The 26,337-nt window shown below is 40.2% G+C and overlaps 1 protein-coding gene across 9 annotated transcripts in view; it reads right to left on the bottom strand.

The window, feature by feature from the left end:
- Myo3b (myosin IIIB) overlaps window positions 1-26,337 on the bottom strand; it is a 505,529-nt gene that overhangs the window by 220,835 nt on the left and 258,357 nt on the right. For all 9 annotated transcript variants that reach the window (XM_078017569.1, XM_078017565.1, XM_078017563.1 and 6 more), the window contains 2 exons: window positions 21,964-22,041; window positions 19,450-19,655 (listed from right to left, as the gene is read on the bottom strand). In XM_078017569.1, the coding sequence (XP_077873695.1) occupies window positions 19,450-19,655; window positions 21,964-22,041 (284 nt within the window). The remainder of the gene's footprint in view (window positions 1-19,449; window positions 19,656-21,963; window positions 22,042-26,337) is intronic.

The following is a 26,337-nucleotide window of genomic DNA, read 5'->3' as shown; positions in this document are numbered from 1 at the left end:
AGGCAGGGTTTCTCTAAGTTGCCCAGGCTGGCCTCAAACTTGGTAGTCTTCAGACTCCCAAGTTGCTGGGATCACAGGTATGTGCCACCATGTCTGGCTTCTGCACATTATCTTTTAACAAAAGAAAGAAAGAAGTACAAATATCCAGGCAGAGGAGCTACACACTGGAGGCAGAAGTCTTCATACCAGGGTAGACCTGATCCTACTGAGCAGTTCTAAAGGGCCTGCTGGGCTCAGAAATAGGGCCCCTTTTCTACTTACAACTTTTGAAGGGAAAATACTGTTAGTGGAATATGTTCATGTTGAACTTAGAAAGTCAAACCATTTTCTAGTGAGATGACTTCACCACTAGAGTCTGAGATTGCTCTCTGTTCATGAGAGTCTAAGGAATTATCAGACTTACTGACTGCCAAAAAGGCAAGATGTAAAATGGTAGAGTAGTCCCTTGGTATCCACTGGACCCTCATTGATATCAAACTCCACAGATACTTAAGTTCCTTATTTAAAATGCTGTAGTATTTGCATATAACTTACATACATCCTCCTATATACTTTAAATTAACTCTACATTACTTATAATACCTAGTGCAAAATAAATATCATATAAATAATTATTGTATAAATATTGTATTGTAGGGAATCATGACAACTAAAAAGTCTGTGCATGTTCAGTATCACTGCAGTTTTGTTTTTTAAATTTTCAATCCAAGTTTGGTTAAATCCTTGGATGCAAAGTCCATGGATTCAGAGGCTGACTACTGAATTGTGGTTTGAATTTGCATTTCCTTAATTACTGGTGAGGCTGGGCTTTTTGTTCTCAATGGCATTCTCTGACAATGAACAATACACACACAAAAAATTAATTTCTCTACTTTTTCCTAATGATTATTTTTACTTCTGAAGGGAAAGAAAGAAGAATCACTCATTTTAAATAAAAAAATTAACATGGGTGAGCACTGACTTTTTAGAACCCCTCTCACTTTTAAATTGCATCTCTCACCTTGATCCTTCTACATCTGCATTTTTACGTTGTTTGGGAAAGATTTGTATCTTTTTAAAATGCTTTTGAAATTCTAACCCACAATGAAGAAGCTCTGCTTGGATTTCATACCTCCAATTTGAATGCATATAAAACATCTGTACCTCTAAATGAAGATTCGCAGAGGCCTAAGTTAAGAATTTTTTCCAAGGATTGTTATATAGACTGAATCATTTTTATTTTCATATTTCTAAAATCTTTAAACAAACATATACATTCTGGGTAGTATAATGTTGTCCCCACTGACTATTTTCTATATTAAACTGGCTTTTCACCTCCATTCATTTGTTCTTTAAATAAAAGTTTATACTCTGGCTTAGTCGTTGTTTTTATCCCATAGGTTTGTGTGTTGGAGGCTTTAACCCTAAGCTGGTGTTTTTGGAGGTGTGGAAACTTTAAGTGGGGTAGATTGGCAGGAGGGCCTTGGATCTTCCTAGGGTCACTATCCTTGGAAGGGAGTTCTGGTCTCCTGAAGTGAGTTCTTAGAAAAGTGAGTTGTTATGAAAGTCCAAAACTGATCCCTGAGTCTCTCTCTGGCTTCCTATTTCAGGAGATGAGCTCTTTTTCACATATAAGCTCCTGCCATTGTCCAATGGCCAGGAAATGACCCATCCAAAGAGAACACACACCAGAGTTGAGCCAATGCCATACCATGCCCTTGAACTTCCAAAGCTGTGAACTAAATGAGCTCCTTTCTTCATATGTGCCTCAAGTATTTTGCTATAGCAATGAAAAAGCTGACTAATGCAATGTAGGACCTCCTAATGTACCAAGCACAAGCAGAAGTGCTACAAGACATGAATGAGCAATGTAGACAATTTCCCCTGTCCTCATGAAGCTTATATACCAGCGCGGGAGACAAACACTAAACAAAAATATGAAGGACATCATTTTAGGTAGGGGTAAGTGCTGTGAAGAATAACAAATTGGGGTGGGAAAACTCAAACAGTATATTTCGTGGTATTCTGACAGGCAGCCATAAGCAACCGGGTCAGTAAGGGAATTCAAGTCATGCCATCTGTGGAGCTGCTGAAGGAGCTCTTCAACAGTCATGTGCACACCACCTGCATCAGATTCACCTGGAGGCTTCACAGAAGATGAGGATTTCTAAGCCAAACAGGATTCTTTTGACAAGAATCAGAGTCTCTGGGGTTGACCTCAAGAATCTATGATTTAATAAGCTCATATGGAGATTCAACTCTAGTTTGAGAACTTCTGGCTTAGGGGAACATGATAATTGACTGCCATCAAGTGGAGAAGGGAGATGATCTGTTCAGTAAAGCCCAGAGGAAAGAACTGGGATGGAAGTTTAGAAGCTTCTACAGGATGATTTTGTTCAGGTGTAGGGCAGACATGTGGTGATCAGACGTCTATAAACATGGAATGGGCTGTCTTGGGGCCAAGGAGTAAATTCAGTGGGAAGTTCATAAGATTAAGAACGTTACCAAAGGATTTCTAGGTAGTTTTGTAAGGCAATTGGACCTTTTGAGATTCCTTCTAACAAAGACATTGTGTTGACTTCTTCCTGGGATCAAAGAATTGCTTCTGTGATTTTAAAACTGATGTTTATCATTGATGCAATATTATTATGGTAACAAATCTTGAGTTACTGCTTTCTATTTGAACAATAAATTGGAAGATTCCTAGTTTCCCTAGATAGTCTGTTAGGGGCTCTTAGAAGTTCACCTACAGTCGGTCTTTCACAGGATAGTCTCATCATCCACCTAGAATCCTGGTTCTCAGCCTAGTCTCCCAGTCAGCAGTAGCACCACCAACTGGAAATTTGAGAAAAATGCAAATTTTCTCCTCTCTCTCTCTCTCACTCTTTCCCCAACCCCTACTGAATCAGAACCTTTGGGGGTTGGGCCCAGGAATCATTTTAATAAGCTCCTCAGGAGACTCTGTGAGAAACCTGGAGAACCACTGAGAGAAACAGAACCCTGGCAGTCTGGTGCCCAGTCTCCATGAGGAAAGAAAATGGCTGCCTGGTCTCTGTCATATTTTCTATTTGTTAGACTCCAATGACATGGGGTGTCTGGAGCACATCATTTTCCCTTGGAAAAGGCTGATTGCTCAGAATCTACCCTGACGAAATTCTCACATGTGTATAATATTTAGGATTTGTCATTGAGCATCGCTGACAAACAATTGGAAACAATTTCAGCGTCCACCAATAGAGGAATGGCTAAAAGCATATCATGGATTTCAATGAAAGAGTTGAGAAGAACATGTGAGAGTGATGGAACAACATGAATTTGTATCTAATACACATTGTTAAATAGAAAAAACAAGTTGCCAAATGGTACAAGACGTGTGATTCAAGTTGAGCTAAAAATATAGAGCTTTATTTTCCCTTTCTCTCTCTCTAGTTCCATGTGCGTGTGTATTCTGAAAGTAAAACTCCTTAAAGAGTTAACAGTGGCAACTTTAACGAGGGGCAGTGATTGGGCAGAGGCTGGGAAATAAATTTAGAATGTGGGAAAAAAATCATAGTCTTTATATAATACTTAAAATTTTTAGAGGAAATGTGTTCATACATTATTTTTGTATTTAAAAACTAATTTCAAACACTAGGTAAAAATCATTATGGTTTAATTATAATGGGCCCAAATCCTGGCCAAAAGAAGCATAGATTTAAAAAATTCAACTAATATCACTTGCATCTAAGTAGGAATATCCCTTATCATGTGGCAAAGAACTTTAACTGTTTTCCTGTTTTAAATATTCATTGAGGGATTTGCACTCTCTATCAGTGACCACCCAGACTGTCTGTTCAGAAACCCCAAATACTGGACAATTATCTGAATAATTCAATCAATATAAATAATTTTCTCTTGTTTAGAAAATGGAAGTAGCAGAGCTATTTTGGTCTGGATAATTTGATAATTACCCAATTGCCCATTTCCCTTCATGTATTTAACATTCCAGATTTAGTTTATTAAGTTCTTATATTTACCATAAGCCTTTTTATTTTAATTTTTTCCCTTCATGTTTGGCCTTGAGTAAAAAGACAACAGCTGGCCACCATCTGTTGCCAGGGAGGAAAAAAGCCATTATATTCATTGTACCCTTAGGAAGACTCCTAAATTTGGGCCTTAGGACAAGAAGTCACACTGATCTGTACTATTAGATTGCAGAAGCCCTGAGATTATAAACTCCTTCTGATACAGTACAACTCACTATAGCATTTTGTATACAATAGGCATTTAATAAATATTTCTGTTGCTATTGCATTATAAATTTAATAACATAAAGGGAAGAAAACCACAATTAAACTTGGAATTGGAAATTGAGGCTGGGTTTATTCACCAATCAATTTGTAATAAAAAGCTAAACTTCAAACTGCTGACTCTATTTTACAATTAGAAAATTATCAATGGACATGTTTTCTGATTGAGTTCCTTAGACTGCTTTGGCGGTGAATATTCAGATGAGTTCAACTGTTGTTATGGTTTAGATACAAGGTGTCCCCCAGAAGCTCATATGTAAGACAATGCAAGGAAGTTTAGAGGTGAAATGATTGGGTTTTGATACCCTTAACCTAACCAGTGCATTAATCCACTTGAATGGATTCACTGGGTGGTTAGAGGAGGTATGGTGTAGCTAAAGGATGTGGACCACTGGAGATATACATTTTGTCCCTGGTGAGCTGAGTTCGCTTGCTGCTTCTTTGTTGCCATGTCCTGAACAGCTTTCCTCTGCTGCACCCTTCTGCCATGATGTTCTGCCTTACCTTGGGCCCAAAGCAATGGAGTCAGATATATATGGACTGAGACGTCTGAAACCATGAGCCCCAAATAAACTTTTCCTCTTTTAAAATTATTCTTTTTGGGTCTTTTTAAGAATGTGGGAAAAAAATCATAGTCTTTATATAATACTTAAAATTTTTAGAGGAAATGTGAAAAAACTGACTTCAACAACTGTCCTATTTACTTTGAAGATGGGCTTTGAAATTCAATAACTCATTTCACTTTTTGACTCCACCACATACTGTCTGTGACTTTGAGCCAATTGTAAAATCAGAATGATATTAATCTATTTGGAGGGTTAATACCAATGTTGCAATGATATATGTAAAACCCTAGCATGAAGCCTGTCATAAGTAGATACTCAATATAATATTAATCTCCCCCTTCTTCTCTTCCTTTCTTTGACAAATATCCATTTTTCTCTTCCCTCTTCCAAATGTGTAAGGAAAAGTAGCTAGTCATCTTTCCTTTGAGTCAACCTGAAAGCATGGCGCTCAGCTATAAGGCAGAGGTCAATGTAGAGGTCAATGCAGGTCAGCTGATGGTCTGGGCAGCAGTTTCCCAGAGCCTGGTGTTGGGAAGAATTCCAAAGTCACATTCAAGTTCTGAAGGAAAAAGGCCTTGATTGAGGAGCCTGGTGCACAGCTGGGTCTAGACAGCAAAGTGCTGCCACAGGCCAGGTATTTATCTTCCCTGGGCTGGAAGGTTTCCTTTTATTCTTTCTCCTCTCCCGCTTTTCTTCTTTTTGTTCCTTATTATCTTCATTCATTTTTCTGCTTCATTATTATCACTACCTACCATATATTAGCCTCACTGAAATTTATCTTAAGGAATCCCCAGGAAAGGAAAGAGAGTTTGACCTCAGCTTCTGCTTTTGATTTTTTTGCTATGGGGTGAGTACTGGGTATCAAACCCAGGGATGCTGTATTTTTGAGACAGGGTCTTGCTAAGTTGCTCAGGCTGGCGTCAAATCTGTGATTCTCCTGCCTTAGTCTCAGGAGTCACTAGGATTACAGATGTGGGTCATCATGCCTGTTCAGTCATGGATTTTTATAGGGTAGCCTGGAAATTTGATTTGAATGTCCTGAGTGACTCTTCTCAACTGAATAGATATTGTTCAATACCTTCACAACATCTTTTCTTTTTTTCCCCCCTTTGATATTTCTTCTTACACTGACTCCATAGCTTGGCAGTGACTCCCTGTGTTTCTTTGGATAAGTAGATTGCTCTCTGTGACTGAGTTAGTTTCTGAAGCTGCTCATAATGCAGAACATAAGGGAAATCAGGAAAGATAGCCTGAATGTATTTTGACCGCCACCACTCAGTATCTTTGAAGAACAATGTGATTGATATCACTTCTTGCATCCACTTTTCAAATCACCACTACAAATTCCTGGCTAAATTTGCAGAGCTATCAATGACAAAGATGATTTTGCTGATAATCGAATAAGTGAAGGCAGCTGTCAGCAACCAGAGCAAAATGATTTGTTTTGGGTTTTGAATTGTCTATACCCTGAGGTAAGCTGAGAAGCTTTCAGCAGTAGCAAGGACACTTTGAACTCATCCTGCCCCCAAAGAATGGCTGGAGGTGGTCACAAAAATTCTCTTCAGTCTTTAGTGACCTGGAGAGGCGGATGAATCACCACCTCCTAGAGATGGGACCTCAGGAAAGCTACTTCACTTCTCTGGCCTCAGACTATCTGTCAGTGAGGTTATACCAGACCATCCCTCAGAGTCTTTTGATGATTCTAGAAGGCACTTATAAAATTTTTTTTTGCTTGTTTATTGCAAGATTAGAATAATGGTGACATAACTGTTAAAAGAAGTCATCTGAAGTCCTACCTCCCTGATACTCAAATACATAAACTACCCAAAAGGTGTCAAAACACACATACACACACACACACACAGAGTTGGAGAGGTTAACAACCAAAGGGAGGCAGTCAGGAAGAGCAGCCTGCAAGGACAGCAGTTAGAGGTCTCATCCCAGAGCCGGCCACCATGAGACTGCTGCCCCAGAGGGCCCTGTGGACTATTCACTTAAGCATGGACATAATTTCCTCACAGTGTTCCAGCTGTCCATTTTCCCCTGAAGTACTGTCTCTTAACATGTCCCTCACTACCATCGAAGTCAATTTCCAGGGAACAGAGGGTTTTGTTCACCTTGCCACAGAAAACCTAGCTTATCCGAATGGCACATTGAGGTCTGTTTATGTGAGACTCTCACCCATGTAGTTTCAGGTGAAATAAGACCCAGGTTATCCCAAAGGATTGGTTTCCTAATTCCTTATTCCCTGTTGACTTCCCATCTCTAGCTAGTACTTGAACTCATGCTTACCTCTAAATTCCTTGTTATGAAAGAATAAACCAATGAGCCCATTTGCCAGTGGTTATCAATTTGGAAAATGTTGCCCCCAAGAAGATATTTGAAGATCTAGAGTTTTTTTTTCCAGAGTTGGGGATCAAACCCAGGGCAACTCACATGCTAGGCAAGCATTCTACCACTGAACTTTATCCCCAACCCCCTAGAGACATTTTGATTGTCACAACAGCTGGTAGTGAGGAGCGGTGGGTATTATTGTCTAGCAGGTAGAAACCAGGCAAGAAGCTGCTAAATATCTTATAAGATGTAGGACAGTGTACCAGAAATAAAGAATTATCTGGTCCAAAATATCCAAGTATCAGGTTGCAAGGTTGAGAAACTCTGGTTGAAGCCACTAAAAATCTTTCTTTCTCTGCTACTCACAGTTAAGTGCATTTCTGACTAATAGAGTCCTTCATTTAGAAAACAAGGTACACACACTATGGGCCAGATACCATGCATCTGAGATGTTAGAAATACAACAACAAATAACGCCTACTATTTCCTCCAAAGTTCATAGTCTAGTGGGGCAGACAGACATGTTAGGATAAAAATAAGAGAACATTCCAACTGCAGGCAGATCAACATTGGTTCAGTGTGGACGCAGAGGATGGAGCAGCCTCCAGCTTGGTGTCCAGGCAGCCTTCACAGGAAGGTGCTGGGCTAGAGATGGAGAGGAAGGGAGACCTCCATATGCAGAAGGCTTCCCAGGGAGAAGACAGCCATCGAGCATGGCCTGGAGGGCCCAAGGTCAGGCAGGCACTAGTCTAGAGTGGGTGAGGGAAAGCAGTAGGGGAAAAAATGAGAATAGTAGATTGGGGTCAGTTATGGAAAGCCCTGCCCCCTGATCTTCTCATCTAGGTGATGAGGAATAGGCACAGCTCTGTTTTGATGATAGAACCACAAGTTTTATAAACATCACTCTGATGGCAGTGTAAAGAGTCACGTGGCAGGGCAAAGATGAGTGAGTTAGGAATGCCAAGTACACTCGAAGGCCAGGCAAAAATTCCACTGAGAGACATATTAGTGTTCCAAAGGTATGGTAGGGAATAGTCAAAAGAGAAAAAATGTTTAGGATGTTCTTTGTCGGGTTCCTCTATAGTCCTTCCTATATGATTTTCTATTGGCTGAGTGATATTAAAGGCAAGAATGTGCTTCTCTCTCCTTGTGTTCTCAGCACCTCAGTACAGGGCTTGCCTTATTGACAGAGCCTCATTATATACTTTGTCTTGTTAACAGGGAGGATGTGTCAATGATCAAGAACCGAAAAAGCCTGAGGTTGGTGGCTTGATCTGGTAGTGAGATACCTACATCTGCATCTTGGATTCATCCATAGGGACATCTCTGGGATAAGCCTGAAGGTTAAAGCCAACAATCAAAAGTCCAAATATGAAGGCCTTAAAAATAATAGTCAGCTCAAGCCAGGCACAGTGGCACACACCTGTAATCCCAGTAGCTTGGGAGGCTGAGGCAGGAAGATTGCAAGTTCAAAGCCAGCCTCAGCAACAGCAAGGTGCTAAGAAACTCAGTGAGACCCTGTCTCTAAATAAAATACAAGATAGGGCCAGGGATATGGCTCAGTGGTTCAGTGTCCCTGAGTTCAATCATTGATACCAAAATAAATAAATAAATAATAAAAATAATAGCTTGAAAAAAATGTCTTATGTCCAAAGTGATTCCAGACCCTCTACTGGCAAGAATATCTGGGTCTCAAAGGATGATTCTAGAATCCAAGAAAACCAATTGGTCAACTGTGGGGATCTTGTGTTAATTCTTTTAAATAGCCACAATAAATTTGGAGCTGACTCTTACAGACAATATGGTAAAACCAAGTATTTCTGTGAATCAAATAAAATAATTGTATGCATAGGTCTGAAGAAAGCTCCAAGTAATCAATAAAAAATATTTTGAATGACAGCAGGACCACTGGAAGAAAAGTATGGTTTCTGAAGTTGCTGAGATAATTACTCCACCAAAAGAATATGAGAAACTCCTGTTCACTCCATGGAGCCACACAATTAGACTCTAGTTTCTCTAAAGACTTGCAGTTTCTCTTTTATATCGCATGTGGCCTTATGTTGCTAGGGAATACAAATAAAATAATAATAATAATAACAATAATAATAGGACTGGAGCCGGGTATGGGGGTACATGCCTATAATAACCCTCCTTAACTTCCTTTTAGTCATAAAGGGAAGATATAGGAAAAGAACAATAGAAATATTAAACCACTGAAAAGAAAAAAAATCAAGCTCATATTCACTTCAGTAGATATCAATTTAGTCTCAGAATTACAGATTAAAAAAAACTCACATAAAGGAGAAGTGATCTTTCTCAGAAATTTCCTACATTGTGATATGTAAAACTATGATGTTCTGGGTCAGGGAAGTAAAAATAAACCTTAAAAAAATTGCACATGAGTTGCAAGAAAGAAGGCATATATTGAATAACTTATTTTTGTATTTATTTTTCTTACTGCTTAATTTTATTCATTCATATTTTAGACAGCTAAATCTTGGATTTTACCTAGTCATGTTCACTCAGAACATGACTAGGTAAAAATGGTGGACTGAGTACATACATTTATTCTTCTTACTCCTGAAATACCAATAAAAATGACAGTAAGGGATATTTTAAAGGCATAAGTCCTTTGTGAGCAGAAAGAGAAAAGAAGTTAAAAAAGGGTGAGAAGCCACAGTGGCACTTGCTTATAATCCAGCAACTTGGGAGGCTGAGGCAGGAGGATGGCGAGCTCACGGCCAGGCTGGACCACTCAGTGAGACCCTGTCTTAAAATAAAAACTAAAAAGGTCTGGAGTTGTAGCTCTATGGTAAAGCACCTCTGGGTTCAAGCCCCAATACTCAAGACAAAGGTGGGGGAGGGCGAAGATAATCACAAGATTTTGGTAACAAGAAAGCAGATGGGGAAACGGTAACAGATTTAGCAAGAAAATTAATCCTAAACTGCAGCAAGGACAGCTGTAGGGCAACCTGGTTTGTACCAAAGGAATCCCCCGTAACACACACACACACCCTCTTTGCAGAGACTTAGAAATTTATAGACCCAGACACCTCTGGAAGTATGGGAGAAGAAGTATCTAAAACAGGAAAATTTCTTTTAAATTAATGAAGAAGGTCAGGTATAGTGTTGCTTGCCTATAATCCTAGTGACTTGGGAGGCTGAGGCAGGAGGATTGAAAGTTCAAGGCTAGCCTCAGCAACTTAGAAAGGTCCTAAGCAACTTAGTGAGACCCTGTCTCAAAATAAAAATTAAAAAACAGGGTTGAGGGGACTGGAGATGTGGCTCAGTGATCAAGCACCCCTGGGATCAATCCCTAGTACTTAAAAAAAAAAAACACACACACACACACAAAACAAAAACGGACTAGGCCTAGCTCAGAGGTAAAGTGCCCTTGAGTTCAATCTCTAGTATCAAAAATAAATAAATAAGTACAAGTAATGAAGAAGCAGCCTTATCACCAGATTTTCCTCCCCAGTTATAGAGGAAGATTTTCTAGACAGAAGGTTTCTGTTTATAGTCACTCAGAGGTGAGTGATACTAAACCCAAACAGTGGGTAGATGAATGCTTCTACATACTGAGCGTTGAAACTCCCAGCTTTCTTTTTTCACTGGACTCTAGAATTCTGGAAGCTGATCTAGGTGGAAGACTAGTTTATCAGAATTTTCTGAAGGGAAACACCAGTCAATGAATTGAATCAACATGAGAGAACTTTGTATTCATTTGAGAAGCTGGCCATCAGATGCTCTATTTGAGCTTCTACACCCAGGGAAGATGCCACACGGTTACAACTCTGCCCAGAGGAAGAATATGATTCAACTTGGACCCCATGTAGGACTCAATGAAGTGAAAGGGAATGGGGAGAAAGCTGGTGGTGAATTCCAAACCCAGAGACAGCAGGTCGACAACTTAATGCAGATATTGTATAAGAAGAAGGAAAAACTACAGACCCACAGAAACAAAAAGAAGGCTTTGTGGAGCACGTTATAAGTAATGGTAAGAAATTTGTAGTATAAACAGGAAAGAGATGTCTCCTTAACTATAGCAACTATTAAAGACTATGCTTAGAGCACAAACAGAGTCTGGGAAAGAGACCCTGACAAAGGAAAGTAACATCCAACACAGTCCCATGTGGAAGTTTAAGTTTTTTGAACATTATGGGTCAGGAACATCGTGGACTGCATTGAGAGGATCAGAGAATTATGTCCACTCTAAGACGATGAATTCAAACAGGGACAGAACTCAAAACCCAGCCAGACTGGGTTTTCCCTAACCCCTTAGTTAAGTACATTTGGAAACTGTTTTCAAGAACCCATTGTATAGTATGTAAGAAACCAATGATTAGGTTATAATATAGTAAGCTGTATGTAGTACTTTCTGGAATTAACATTCAATCGTTATCAATAATTTTTTTGTTCTTAGAAAATTCCAAATTAAAAGGCTCCTATATCAATTAACAAATATATAAAAAAAAATGTTCATCATCTCTCGAAATTAGAGAAATGGAAATCATAACTACTCTAAGATATCATCTCACTCCAGTCAGAATGGCAGCTATTATGAACACAAACAATAATAAGTGTTGGCAAGGATGTGGGGAAAAAGGTACACTCATACATTCCTTGTGGGATTGCAAATTGGTGCCACCAATATGGAAAGCAGTATGGAGAGTCCTTGGAAAACTGGGAATGGAACCATCATTTGACCCAGCTATCCCACTCCTTGGTCTATACCCAAAGAACTTAAAAACAGCATACTACAGGGACACAGCCACATCAATGTTTATAGCAGCACAATTCACAATAGCTAAACTAGTTACCAACCTAGATGCCCTTCAGTAGATGAATGATTAAAAATATGGCATATATACACAATGGAATTTTACTCAGCAATAAAAGAGAATAAAATCATGGCATTTGCAGGTAAATGGATGGTGTTGGAGAAAATAATGCTAAGTGAAGTTAGTCAATCCCCCCCCCAAAAAAAAAACAAATGTTGAATGTTTTCTGTGATATAAGGTGACTGACCCAAAATGGAGTAGGGAGGGGGAGCATGGGAGGAATAGATGAATTCTAGATAGGGAAGGGAGGGGACAGGGGGTTAGCAATGATGGTGGAATGTGATAGACATCATTATCCAAAGTACATGTATAAAGACACAAATTGGTGTGAACATATTTTGTGTACAAATATGAAAAGTTGTGCTCTTTATGTGTAACAACAAATGTAATGCATTCCACTGTCATGTATTTAAAAAATAAAATCAATTAAATATTTAAAAAATGAGATATAAATAAGCTATTTGGATTTCCATATGTCCAAAGATGAAGATGAAGCTGATTAATAGATTTTAGTCAATTTGAAGTCTGCGGCCAAGATTTGGTGATTCTCAATGTTTTCTTACATTTTTCCTTACTTTTTTCCTAAATTGTAATTATGATGTTTATTTCTCTTTAGCCACTTCTTAGTTGGGAGGTAATTTTTTTTGAAGTTTAAGTTGTTCTTTTTGACCAACATTTCTTACTAAGATTTTTACTTTTTATATTGAGATCAAATAATTTGCACTTTTACATATATATATATATATATATATATATATATATATATATATATATTTAGTGTACTAGGAAATTGCACCCAGGTGTGTTTTACCACTGAGCTACTTTCCCAGCCTTTTTTATTTTTTATTTTGAGAAAGAGTCTCATTATGTGGCTGAGGCCAACTTTGAAGTTGCAATCCTCCTACCTCAGCATCCTGAGCAGGATTATAGGTGTGCAGCACCATGTCCAGCTGATTCATTTTTATATTTTATGTATTTCTTTTTAAAAAATTCTAATTTGTTATATGTGACAGCAGAATGCATTACAATTTATAGTATACATATGGAGCACAGTTTTTCATATCTCTGGTTGTACACAAAGTAGAGTCACACCATTTGTATCTTCATACATGTACTTAGGGAAGTGATGTCCATCTCATTCCACCATCTTTCCTATCCCTATACCCCCTATTTTGTGTTTTGTGTATTTCTTACATACTAATTTGTATTTTTGTTAATTGAGTCATCAAGGCTAATAATATAGGTAGGTTAATGTGTCTCACCGTGATTTTTGCTAAATTTTCTTTGCATCTTTTTAATAAATGTTTCTATGTTTTTTTAAAAAAAGGTTCCTATAGGTAGGTAGATACCTGGGTAGGGAGGACCTTTCTATAGTTACAGTTGGTTCTAGGGCATTGAATGGTCAAAATAAAAGGCAGCTGCCTGATGTTTTAGCCTATCTACACCCATTCCTTGGAGCTCTTGGGGCCAATGGTTCAAGTGGCGCTGACTCTACCCCTAGCAATTGATGCAAGGTCATGACCTTGGGCACTATGATTGGTTTAAGAGTGGGCATGTGATCCACACTGGAACAGAGAGTTCATGGTGTGAGAACTCTCAGAAACCCTCTGTGGCAAACTTCCCAAGGTGGTCTTTGTCAATACGTAAGGAGGTCTGCCCAGTGATAAGAAATTCATTAGAAGAGAGAAAAACAAGGAAGACCGAAGGAAAAAGCCAATGATTTGGTGAACTTGTGTGATGTCCTGGATCCAAGCAAGTGTTTGGACTTCCTAGTTTTATAAACCAAGACATCACTCCCTTTTCATTTTTGTTTCAACTAGTTTGAGTTGACTTAGTATGCCAAGTAAGCAGCCTATTTCACAGAACAGTGCCTTCACAAGGTGTAGCCATGCTATGTGGGGGAGCTCCAAGGTTCTTTTTTCTTGAGTGTGAGCTGAGAGGTGGGAAAATCAAAGAGGCTAGAATGGGAGCTAGAACAGAGCCCCTTGTCCTATTGAGTTTGCCTTTTTAAAAATTGGATTCCCAGAAAAATTGTTCTTAGTTATAGAGAGAAGAAAGGCAAATTTGTTTCACCTCTTATTAATAAAGAGTTACCATGACTTTCCTGAAATCTTACATTCCCATCAATCTAGGTTGTCCATTATAGTGCAAGTGAACCTTAACCTCAACAAAGTCAGCTCCAAAGATCAGTCATGAGCTTCAGAAGAGCAAGGACCAGAGTCAGGAGATGGTCAAAGAAAAGAGAGATGAAGGAGAAAGGGTAAGAGTTGATTCAACTCAACCACTATTTATTAAACACCCCGTAACTTGTAGCAGGTGCTGCCTTGGACAACATAGATAAAAAGTAGGCTGAAAAATAATCTACCTCCCAGACAGTTCAGGCTGAGGTGAGAAGCAGAGCATTCCTGTACAATACAGTGTTATACAATGCAGCTCATTGGAGGGATCCTAACCCAGTCTGGGGAAGTCAAAGAGGGCATCAGAGAAGACTCTGCCTATTCAAAGTCCTAAGGAAATGGGCAGGGGTTGGCTTGATTAAGTCAGCAGACTGAGGTGAGAGAAGGGGGATCCAGACAACATAGTGTGAGCAAAGACACAGAAGACTGGTACAGTCTGAGGTGTTTAGGGAGCTCGAGCTAGCACAGTTTTGGCTAAAGTGTGATCTGAGAAGTGGGAGATAAGAGAAGAGACTGAAAGGGAGACAGGACCAAATCAGGAAGACTACCCTACTGGGGCCGAAATCTACTCAGTGCACATTTGGATGCTTATTTTAATCAAAGAAGCAACAGGCTCAGATGGGAATTTTAGATAAATCCTACCCAGTCACTGAGTCCAATAAGAAAGCTGTGGCATGAAGGTGGACAAAATAGCTTTAAAAGGCCTAGAACAGTCATAGATCAATGGAATAGAATAAAATGCAGAATCCAAAATAAACCATTACAATGGTCAAGTGATGTTCCCCAAAGATGCCAAGACAATCCAATGGGGAAAATGTTTTCAATAAATGGTGCTGGGACAGCTGGATATCCACGTAGGAACAAATGAAGCTAGACCCCTACCTACCATACACAAAAATGAATGCAAAATGGATCATAGATATAAAATACAAGAACTAATAATTATACAACACACACTTAGGAGTAAATCTTTGTGACCTTGGATCAAGTGATGTTTGCTTAGATAGGACATCCAAAGCATAATCAACGAAAGACAACCTAGGGCTTCAGAATAATTAAAAATGCTGTGCTTCAAAAAACACCACCAAGAAACTGAAAAAACAACTCACAGAATGAGAGAAAGTATTTGCAATAAGGCACTAGTTTCCAGAATACATAAAAATCAACAATAAAAATCGTCAGAGTTTAGAAACACATTTCTCTAAGAAGATACACTAATGCCCAATAAATACGTGAAAAGTTGTCTAACATTATTAGTCATTGGAGAAATGCAAATCAAAACTACAATAAAATACTACTTCATACCCACTAGATTAGCTAAAATAAAAAGACTGTCAATAACAAGTGTTGGTGAGGGTGTAGAAAAATTAGAACTCTCATAACATCACTTATCAGAGTATAAACTGATATTGCCACTTTGAACCTAGGGCTACCATGCCCAGAAATTCAACCTACAGGTAATACCACAAATTAAGTGAAAAAAAATGTGTTTACATCAAAAGTTATGCATGAATATACACAACAGCATTATCTGAGAAGTAGAAGTGATACAAAAGGCTACCAACTGAGTGAATAAACAAAATATGGCATGTCCACACAATGGAATAGTCATCCATAAAAAGGAAGAAAAATACTGATACATTGTACATCATGAATGACGGTTGAAAACATTATGCCAAAGGAAAAATGCCAGACACAAAAGACCACATATTGTATGATTCATTTATATGAATTTTTCAGAATAGGTAGATCTAGAGAGACAAAAGTTAGATGATTATTGGTTTCCTAGGGCTGGTGGGGTGAAGAGTAAGGGAAGGATTGCTAATGGGTATATGGTTTCTTTTTAGATAATAAAATATCCTACGATTAGGTGATATTGGTGGCTGTACAACTTCATGAATATACTAAAAACCATTGAATTGTAGGCTTTCATGAACCCTGGTTATAACTTATTAGGCTGATAACAACCACCCCAATAACACAGGCCTGAACTAAAGCCTTGGGAGAAAGAGTGGGAGAATCTCAAGAAAACTTTGTGGAGAAACTTTTCACAGGTCCAAGTATCAGGGCCTCGTCATGTACTGTTTAAAGGAGGTGAAGGAGAGAGAAGTCAAAGTGACTCCTCATTTCTGATGGGGAGGAAGTGGAAGAATAGAAGGGAGAATGAGATGCAGGCAATACCAAAGCACCTTGGCTCTCCAGGCCATCATGAGAAGAACGCAAGATGCCGATGGAAAAACGAGGGAAGAGTTTCATTTCCATCAACTGAGGTTGATTTAACAACTGTGACGAATGGGGTCCTACTGGGTGCAGGTTTCACATCCTATGAGCTCAACTAGGAGTCTGCAAGCATCTCTGGAAGTCTTAGAGGCTAGTAGGTAAGGTCCAGAAATCTGCATGAAATCACTGACATTTTTCAAGATGTGGGCTCTGTGCATGCCTGACTTCTTGTCACGCAGATCAGAAACATCCTTTACAGAAATATTGGGTTACTTGCCAAATACTAAGTCTAAAAGGATACTAGAACCCAGGTCTCCTTATTAAATTGCACAATTGACTATAAAAGTTAAACAAAACATTAGCCTTGTCCTTGTCCTTTAGGCATTTGCTAGGACACACCCCAACACATGCAGTTATACGTGAAGTCCTAGTGTAGACCTTCCGAGGGACCCTGCTTCAGAGTACTATGACCAGGAAGACAGTGAATGTCCACAGTGGTTTTCTTATCGTGTCCCTCAACAGTCTGACTTTGGTGAGGTTCCAATACCTGCTCAGCCATACCAGGGTTCCTCTTTTGCACTAGTGAACAGAAAAAGACTTCTAGTTCACCTGGCCCCATGGATTGAGAGGGTGTTGATGGTTGATGAGCAAGGGACAAAAGGACACCCCTTTCCTCAAAGGCCCATGACTAGAGCATAAGAAAGGGCACTTCCAAGTCATTTTGCAAGAAAATTCTAGGATAATAGAACAAGGAAGCATTTGAGGTGTGGTCAAGTTTGCAGACTCAGGGGACTGGAGAAATTCTTCCCTACTCTGGATGAGACAATATAATCCCAAGAACACGACCTTACAGGTTTCAGTCCTGAATGCCACAAACCAGGAAAGGGTAAAGAGCAACCTCATACCAGCCTTTTACCTTTCACTTGCCTCTGCTTGGTAAACCCTGAATGGCTCTATGGCTTGTTCCCTGCCTTTGATTGTTTTGTCTGCATATTTCTTGCTAAAAGTTTACAAAACAGCACTCTTGAGCAGGAAGATAAGAAGCACCTATTTGTTGAATAACATCAAGGGGGAAAACTGCTCGCTCATCCATTTTGTTGTTAAGTTGCTCAAAAGGATCAAAATACCAATTAACTTGCTGGCTCAGAAATCTTTGATACCCTCAGATTTCCTGACATTTTGAAACTCTTGTTCATACTTGCCTAATGGCTTTCTGATTATGAACAAAGACGTGCCAATCTGTTTAGCATTTGACCTGTTTTCTTAAATATTTTTCTGTATTTAACACTTTGTGGCTAAAAATACTTGACTAGTTACATTTATGAGCTATTTTTTTGTTGTTGTTGCTCCACCTCCAAATTTAAGAGAGAGAGAAAACAGAGGCTTAAAGACATTTAAGCCATCTCATTCTTATTTTTAATTTAAAAGCTCTTGATGTAAGAAACTCTTTCATCCTTCCTTCTCCCATCCCCATGGAATTTAGCAGAATTTGGAAGACTTGATGAAGCAAGCGCTGCCATATTTAAGATCCATTATCTCCTGAGAATAAGGTAAAAAAATGACCTTGGGCACCTGTTTTAGAATGGGAGTGAAAAAGCACTAATGGTGGCCAGCAAGCAGATTTTAAAATGGATTATAATATTCCTCTCTGGGCATGCTCAGAGTGTAGTGCTTCTTTCTCAGAGGTGATTTTCGATTACTGTTGTTCCTTATTTCTTCACAGAACATTCTGTAAATCCTACCTGAAACCATATGCACACACAAGGCATCCCTGTGGCAATTGTCCAGAAAAGAGCAGCACTGCATCCAAAGGCAGTTTTTAGGTTTAGAAAGCTACTTATGCAATTTATGTGTTCAATAAACATCAATTAAATGCAGATTAACTATGTGGATGCTGAAAATAGACTGGGTTCAAGTTCTGGCTCTATTGTTTATACCATGGGACCTTGGAAAATCATTTAAATTCTTTGTATCACCTCAATGGCCTATTACTCAGGCATAAAAAAAATAATGACTTTATGACTTTTTCCGGCAAATGGATGGAACTGGAGACTATCAAGCTAAGTGAAATAAGCCAATCCCAAAAAACCAAAAGTTAAATTTTCTCTCTGATATGTGGATGCTAACACACAACAATCGGGTGAGGGGAAGAGAAATTCAGTGGATTGGTCAAAGGCAAATGAAGGGATGGAAGTGGGGATGGGAACAGGAAAGACAGTAGAATGAGTCAGACATAACTCTCCTATGTTCATATATGAATTCATGAATATGTAACTCCACATCATGTGCAACCACAAGCATAGGATCCTAATTAGAATAAGTTATATACCATGTATGTATCATATGTCAAAATACACTCTACTGTCACATATACCTAAAAAGAACAAATAAAAAATAAATTCTTTGTGTGAGCTGATGTCCTCACCTGTAAAATGAGAATAATAATAGAGCCTAGCTTCTAGTATTGTTCTGTGGATCAAATGAGATTTTACAGTTGAGAATAGTGCCCTAAAATGTCCTGTACTCTTAGGAACTTTTAGGTGCCAGGTAAGTGTTCATTATCACTGTTATATCATGTCAGACCCTAGAAGAGGAATGGCTGCTTGGGTACATTCATATCCTCCAGAATTTTGGCCCATGTATGAAGAGATACATCCATCATAAATATCTGCATAATTTGAGACCTAAGAATTTATAACATGAAAAATGCCTAAGTATATTTATTTTTAATGTAATCAGAAGGAAGCTTATTCTGTCCTCTGGATCACTGCAGCTTAGTTGGAACACAATAAAAATACAACATTTCAGCAAGTACATGGCAGCTGGTAACCATTCAGTAACCTGTTTGGAGGGAAGTGGGCAGGAGGAGCAACCACAGGGGACAGGAATGACCAGAGGACAGCTCTATTTGCAACACACATTTCCTCCTCCCCTCCCTAGGACTGAGGATGGAACCCAGGGTTTCATGCATGCTAGACAAGCATTCTACCACAGAGCTACACCCAAGCCCTATAACATGCATTTCCTAAGATGCCATACTGACCTTTTCACAAACTCTTCGAAGAGGATGCGGTGGGAATAACCCTGCCTTCTGATGTTGACGGTCTCCAGGATGCCCGTGGAGCGGAGCTGGGTGAGGACCCTCTCTCGAGAGAACTTCAGGGCCTCTCGGTCATCATTGGGTTTAATGCAACGCACAAAGTGGGGCTGTCCAATCACCATTTTGGAGAGCAAGTCCATCAGAGAATACTACCAGGGAGAAAACCATACACAAAATGAGGTTAGCACCAGCGTGGACCCAGAGGGGCCTCTAAGAGCAGTTTGGGATTTGTGAATGACTCACAGACCTTTGAAGCAGAACATGAAATCAATAATAGCAGATGGCAATATAAGTTCTCCTTAGAGCTAACTGAAGATTCAAAAGCATTCTTTAATCACCTCCTAGTGCCAAGCAATATCCCCGCTGGCAGAAACCTAAGAACACGCTCTAGTTGGAATACCCTCAGGTATCCAAAATGCATGTCAATAAACCATAAGTTAAAATACCCAGGGGTGCGGCTGGGATTGTAGCTCAGCGGTAGAGCACTCGACTAGGAAGTGGGAGGCCCTGGGTTTGATCCTTAGCACCACATAAAAATAAATAAAATAAATGTATTATGTCCAACTTCAACTAAAAAATAAATACTAAAAAAATTACCCAAGGGTGGTGCATGCCTGTGATCCCAGCAGCTCAGGAGACTGAGACAGAAGGATCACACGATCAAATCCAGTCTCAGCAAAAGCAAAGCACTAAGCAATTCAGTGAGACCCTGTCTCTAAATAAAATACAAAGATAGGGCTGGGGATGTGGCTCAGTGGTCAAGTATCTCTGAGTTCAATCCCTGGCACTCCTTCCCCCACTAAAAAATAAAGTAAAATACCCAACTTTGAGGGAAAGGTTTGTTTCTTTAGCCTAAGAACCACCAGAGAGTCTAAGTGAATCCTACCTATTCCTTATGGCAGTAAGGAAGAGGAACAAAAAAGAATAGAGAAAGACAAAACACACACAAAAAAAATTATAGAAAAAGAAGATTATGATGATCAACTAACATATACTTGGTAGAGAGAGGAGGAAAGGAGATGTGAAACCAGAGGGGTACTTGTGCGGGGAGGCTGCTGCTGTTCCTCAGGCCAAGCACTGCTGGAACTCCTCTTCCAGGCAACCCTTCAGGGGCAATTAGAACCATACAGGAAATCAGTTCCATGCTTTTATGATCACCCATTACTGATGAAAATTGGTCGTGTCTAGCTTATCAAGGTATCATGATAAGTTTAGTTTTGAGGGACTATATTTTAAGGACATTAAAAATGTTGTCATGGTATAATTCTGAAAAACTATAAGCCAGAGGCTTCTTCAATAAGGGGGGGGGGGTTGCTTGGGATCCTGAGGGTGATTTCCCATGGTCAAAGAGCCTCCAGATCCCATGCGAACATACACACTTGTACATGTGCGTGTACACACATAGCAAGGGTTACGAGGGGAATGATTATATGGCTGCTAGAGAGGACAGGACCAGAGGGGGATTTCAAGATAAGAAATAAGTAACAATTAGAAATGTCCAAACACCAGAGTGATCAAGCAGGTACTGAAAGCCATCTGCCAGAGATGTAGGAATCACCACATGGGTTGAGTGTTGGAGAGAAAGATCATACCATGAGCTCAATTTAGTCTGCCTCTGAAACCCAAGTGCTTCAGCTGGACTTTGTGGCCTTAGATCCTTTTGCACCCACTGGCCTTCCATGGAGTCTTCTATCCACAGAGCTCATTCTCAGCACTGAAGGTCCTGCCCTTCAGCCCACCTGTTCCTTCAGCTCTTGAGCCACATCCTACCCCTGATCATCCATCCCTGTAGAACCCCTTCCACTGTCAACCCCATTATACCACCTTATTCTTCTCCCACTGAGACAGGTTCCTACTTTGTCATAAGAGCATCTTCACCATGAAGCTACCCAGATGTCTACCCACCTTAGCTCCCGAGGACTCTTGATCTCTAACAGGCTTCCAGTTCTATGCTTTATAATAATCTGAAGATGAATGCATCTGTGCAAAGTGGTGGAAGAGATCATGTGTCTTATCTTTGCTATATAATGGGCATTTCACAGAGCCCTTCTAGAGACAAATGTTTTTACCCAAAGGAGGCAGATGTGGGAAATAATAAGGCTCAGGAAAATGGATTTTGCAATGGGTCAATAAATCTCATACTTTTCTCAGTATCTGAACTTGGTAAGCTATCTTCGAGGATTTTATTAACTATGACTGTTTGCTGAAGAAATGGCTGACTCTTGTAGTTGCAAAGCCAAGAAGGCTAGCAGAATCAGGGTGCCCAATGGACAGGGCTGAGTGCCAATGTTCTCTCTGCTGCCACCTCCACACGTACCCAGCCCCCACTCCCACCACCCCACTTTCTTAACTGGCTCTTGAGCTTCGCCCTGTTCCAATGACTTTGAACCTCTTGTAGGAAGGCTTGGCAAGGTCTTTCTGGAAAAAGTCTTCCTAGAGATCAACGAGACCCCATACCCGGAAGTAAGAAGCCATGGTTTGCCTCTTCATGTTGGTGCTTTCTTCCGGATGCCGCATCATCTCCAGGGTGTCCACCTAGAAGCACAGAGAGAGGGAAGTGGTTTGAGAATACAGATACTTCCTTCATTCTCCAGGTTTTCCCAAATCTGAAAGGCTATTTGATAAATACAGCGTACACTGTGGGGAGAACTTTAAAAGAAGAAAAAGGACATGCATTTTTCAAGAATACTGGAAAGACCCCTGAGGCTGGGTGATTATAAGGACACAGATCCCAACCATAGGGAATGAGGCCAGCACCAGTCACCCTCCAGGCCATCAGACACTGATGCCCAACATGCCCCTGCCTCCCACAGTTCCCAAGTGCTCACTGCAGGCAGGAGCTCGGGTAACCAAATCACCAGGGAACCCAGTGGGTGACACATGTTCCCAATTATCTCTTCAACTACCTGGGTTGATGGAAGGAATTTCTGGATGGAAAAAAAAAAAAAGAATGGATGACAAGCCATCTGTGTTTCGTTATTGTAACTCAACAACAAAAGTCCTTCTTTGGTGGGTGGAGTCCATGAGTGGCAGTTTCCCATCTACCCTGATCAGGTGGCCAGGGTATGAGGCAGAAATGTCAGCACGTTCTGCAAGGTGGACCGCTGTCCAGGCAGCCTCCCCGTGGGGTGAGGACATCTGCAGCCCTTGTTCAAGGAAATCAACAAATGGGTGCTAAAAGCAGTGGTGGGGGGCGCTAGGAGGGGAGGATAATGAGGTACACCTGGAGGGGTGTTCAGGCCACTGAGAAAAATGGAAGGAAACACTTCAATTGGGTTGGAAAAAGAAAACAGGTCTGTTTAAGAAGGGGGAAAAACAGGGACGAGTTATCAAAAACTAGAAGAGCAACCCAAACAGGGAACAGGAATATGACCCAGGTGAAGACACATCTGGGCTGTGCAGCTTTCTCTTTTATGGGCTGCATACTGTGTATGGGTGCCAGCAGTCTATCCACATGCAGCTGTAACCGCGACTCACCTGCCTGTCTTCTTTATAAATTTGTAATGAAAAAAAGGAGGAAAGGAAAACATCTGTGTTTGGAAGGGAGGATGCTCTATACTAAAAAGGGAAGGCACAGGGCCCCCTGTGGAGATGCTACCATGCTCAGATGGGTCTACACTGATGGGTCTACACTGTGGGTTTCTTCCCTCTCTCAACCCCCACTGGAGCACAGAGCTCAGAGCTGGTGAGGTTTGGGGTAAGCTAATTAGGACCAAAGGGAAGATTTTGGCTGGTATCAGCCTTTTGCTGAATGGTAAATTCAGAGATTTTTTTTTTCAACATTTTTTCCTCTGTATTTTCTCCCCTCACCCTGCTTACACACAAGAACAGGTTTTCATTTCCTTTCCAAGAGTTATTCTCTATGAGAATTCAAGGACGGTCACCGGACCTACACACACTCTCTTTCTTTCTCTCTCTCTCTCTCTCTCTCTCTCTCTCTCTCTCTCTCTCTCTCTCTCTCTGGAATTTCCCCAAACCACTTTTTTTTTTTTTTTTTTTGTGTGTGTGTGTGTGTGTGTTTGTGTAGTGCTGGGGATTGAACCCAGGGCCTGTGCATGTGAAGCAAGCACTCTACCTACTGAGCTATATCCCCAGCCCCCAACAACTTCCTTTTATTTAGAGATCCTCCCTGAACCTGCGTAGGTGGTGAGGGGTGGACCTGTTACCCCCTTCAGAAGGTACAGTAGACCATTGGCATTCAAGAATTTAAGAGCTTAGTGACCAGAAATGCTTGATGGCCAAGTCACAATTTTGTTAGCTTGTTTGGGCCAGCAGGCTGGCCTTGAACTTGTGGGTTCAAGTGATCCTCCTGCCTCAGCCTCCAGATTAACTGGGACTACAGATGTATGCCACCAGGCCCAGCTACTGGGACACAGTTTAAAAGGAATTGCAGATATTATTTTCTAGCTCAGCACAGATTTGTAACCTGTGGCAAAATGGGGAGAGGGGGGAAGAAAAAAACAGAATGCAGCACCAATTTGCACTTCTAAAGTTGTAAAACTGGTGGTATGGACAGGAGGGAGGCCCCAGCAAGTAGGATCTGAGTCTCACCACTCTGTTTCAAAAGGACGGTCCTTGCTTTCGCATATAGAGTAACTCTTGGAAAGGAAATGAAAACCTGTTCTTGGTTACCTATAACCTGGAAATGCTAATGTTTGTCTGTAATTCATCACCTACATACTCAGCACTGTGTTTTACTGAAGAAATAATAAGTCGTTGAGATATTTTCTAATTTAAGAATTCAGATAAGTCTCGGGTTGATGAAAGGTCTCTTGTATATTTACATAGTCATAAGGTTCTCCTGAACACAGAGTGGATCCGAAAGAGGGAACCAATCTTAAAACAATCAGTAAAAGGGACATTCTAGATAAAACCACTGTCTGCCTAACTCAGGACACTTTCTTCCTATAAAACTGATTTACACAATAACATAAATCATCTGGAGCTGAGCAAGCTCACTTTTTAGCCCAGAGGGCAAATGTCCTGCCTAGTCCTTGTGAATGGAGCCAAGTTCCACGAATAAGCTTTGCACATTGTGTTGCAGGTCCCCAGCCATGACAGCTGAGCAGGTTTCCAGGGATGCCAACCAAAACTTGAGAAATAAAACATGCATTGAGTGAACCCTGTATGAGATCATTGTCCTGTACTAAACGCTTTACCTACATTACGTCAGTGAACTCTCAAAATGACAATATGAAGTAAGTTCTGCTATTAGTCCCATTCTACATATGAGAAAAGGAAGACTGAGAGATTTCGAAGATTTGGGGTAAGTTTTCCAGAGTCTTGCAGACTAGCAGTTCTGATTCCTAAATGTGACTTCTCAAACATTCAACATTATATACCACCAAGTTATGTGGTTTGATATAACTTATAAAATCAAAGTCTAAAGCATAGTATTATTAAAAAGATTTGCCTCATCTGTCAACTGAATTTACTCTAGGATAAAGACATAGACTCCAAAAGTCCCGTAAATCATCCAGATCTCGGCAAAAAAATAAAAAGAAAACCTGAAAAAATTTCTCCAGGTCTCAGTAAGTGCTCACTATTTGCATTCTGAAACCTCAGAAGTGCTTAGACTTATTATCTTCCTGACAAGGCCTTTTGTCAAGAATTTTTACTGCTACCAAGTGATATATTCATCCCTTAAGAAGGGTGCCTACAGCATCACCCCTCTCAAAAGCCCCTGTGGCCCTGAACAGGAAAGCAAGCCTGGTATTGCAAACAGGCCTGAGCAGTCATGCTGCCTGTGTTGGAGCTGGTTGGGCTCAGGACACCCCTCCCCCCACCAGGACATGGCACCTTGGCTTGGAAGAGCAGAAACAGGAAGGCTACTCCTTGTTTTTTGCTTTTCTTTTCTGAAGCAGTCCATAAAGGTCACTCTCTCACGGTCTTCCCTAAGGCCTTCATATGACCAGTGTCTTATCTTATACCAGAAGGAAACAATGTCACACAGGGACACCAAGAAGGATCTAAATAAATTGCCCCTAGTATATTAGCACAAGTCAACCTTTTTGCCTTCCAATGATACCTCTGCACAACTTTCTGTAAAAACATATAGATTGTTGCTTTGGGACTTCATTTCTGAAGGCTCTCTGTCATGTAAAACTCACATTAAATAAATGTGCATGTTTTTTTCTCAGCAATCTGTCTTTGTCATGAGGGTCTCAGTTGTGTACCTTATGACGAATGAGGAAAAGATATTACTTTTTCTCCCTTACAGAGCACAGCTTCATCGAGGGCTGCTTTTTGCTCTTTTATCTTGGATAAGGATAAGATAAAGACAATCAGAGGTTGTTTTTAAAATTATTATTGCCCTTCATATTTTGGGATGCCTTCATTTGAACTTCCAACTTACTTCCTTTCCAAGTAAAAATGAATCTATGGTCATTTTCATCTTACCTATACATAATAATAATGTTATTGTTATTTTAATGATGTAAATATCCTAGAAGGCATGCTTCTCATCTGGGCAGGGCCTGAAGAGCAGCGGATAGTGCAGGAAGAGAGAAAACACAGTTGGATGGTTTGGAAGGTAGGGGAAATGTCCTGGCAGGCTCCCGCAGTCAAAAATCAAATGTGGGAAAAGAGGGGAATCTGGGCTAGAGGAATACTGTACAGGAATCTTTAATCTTTTTGCGTCATGATCTCTTTTAAAATCTGGTGGCAGCCAATAACTCCAAAATAAACATATAAACAAAAACCACCCCATTTCAGTCCATCTTCATCTCTTGTGCATTCTATAATTGCAAATTTGCCCCCTTGCTAACATTGATTTGTAACCCCCATAAGTCAATGCTCACAAAGCAGTAAAAACTTTGAGTCTCCAGATGC

Source organism: Ictidomys tridecemlineatus, chromosome 7 (assembly GCF_052094955.1).
Source record: "Ictidomys tridecemlineatus isolate mIctTri1 chromosome 7, mIctTri1.hap1, whole genome shotgun sequence".
NCBI lineage: Eukaryota > Metazoa > Chordata > Mammalia > Rodentia > Sciuridae > Ictidomys > Ictidomys tridecemlineatus.
The sequence above is the reverse complement of the archived record's forward strand: the minus strand, read 5'-3'. Positions and strand labels throughout refer to the sequence as shown.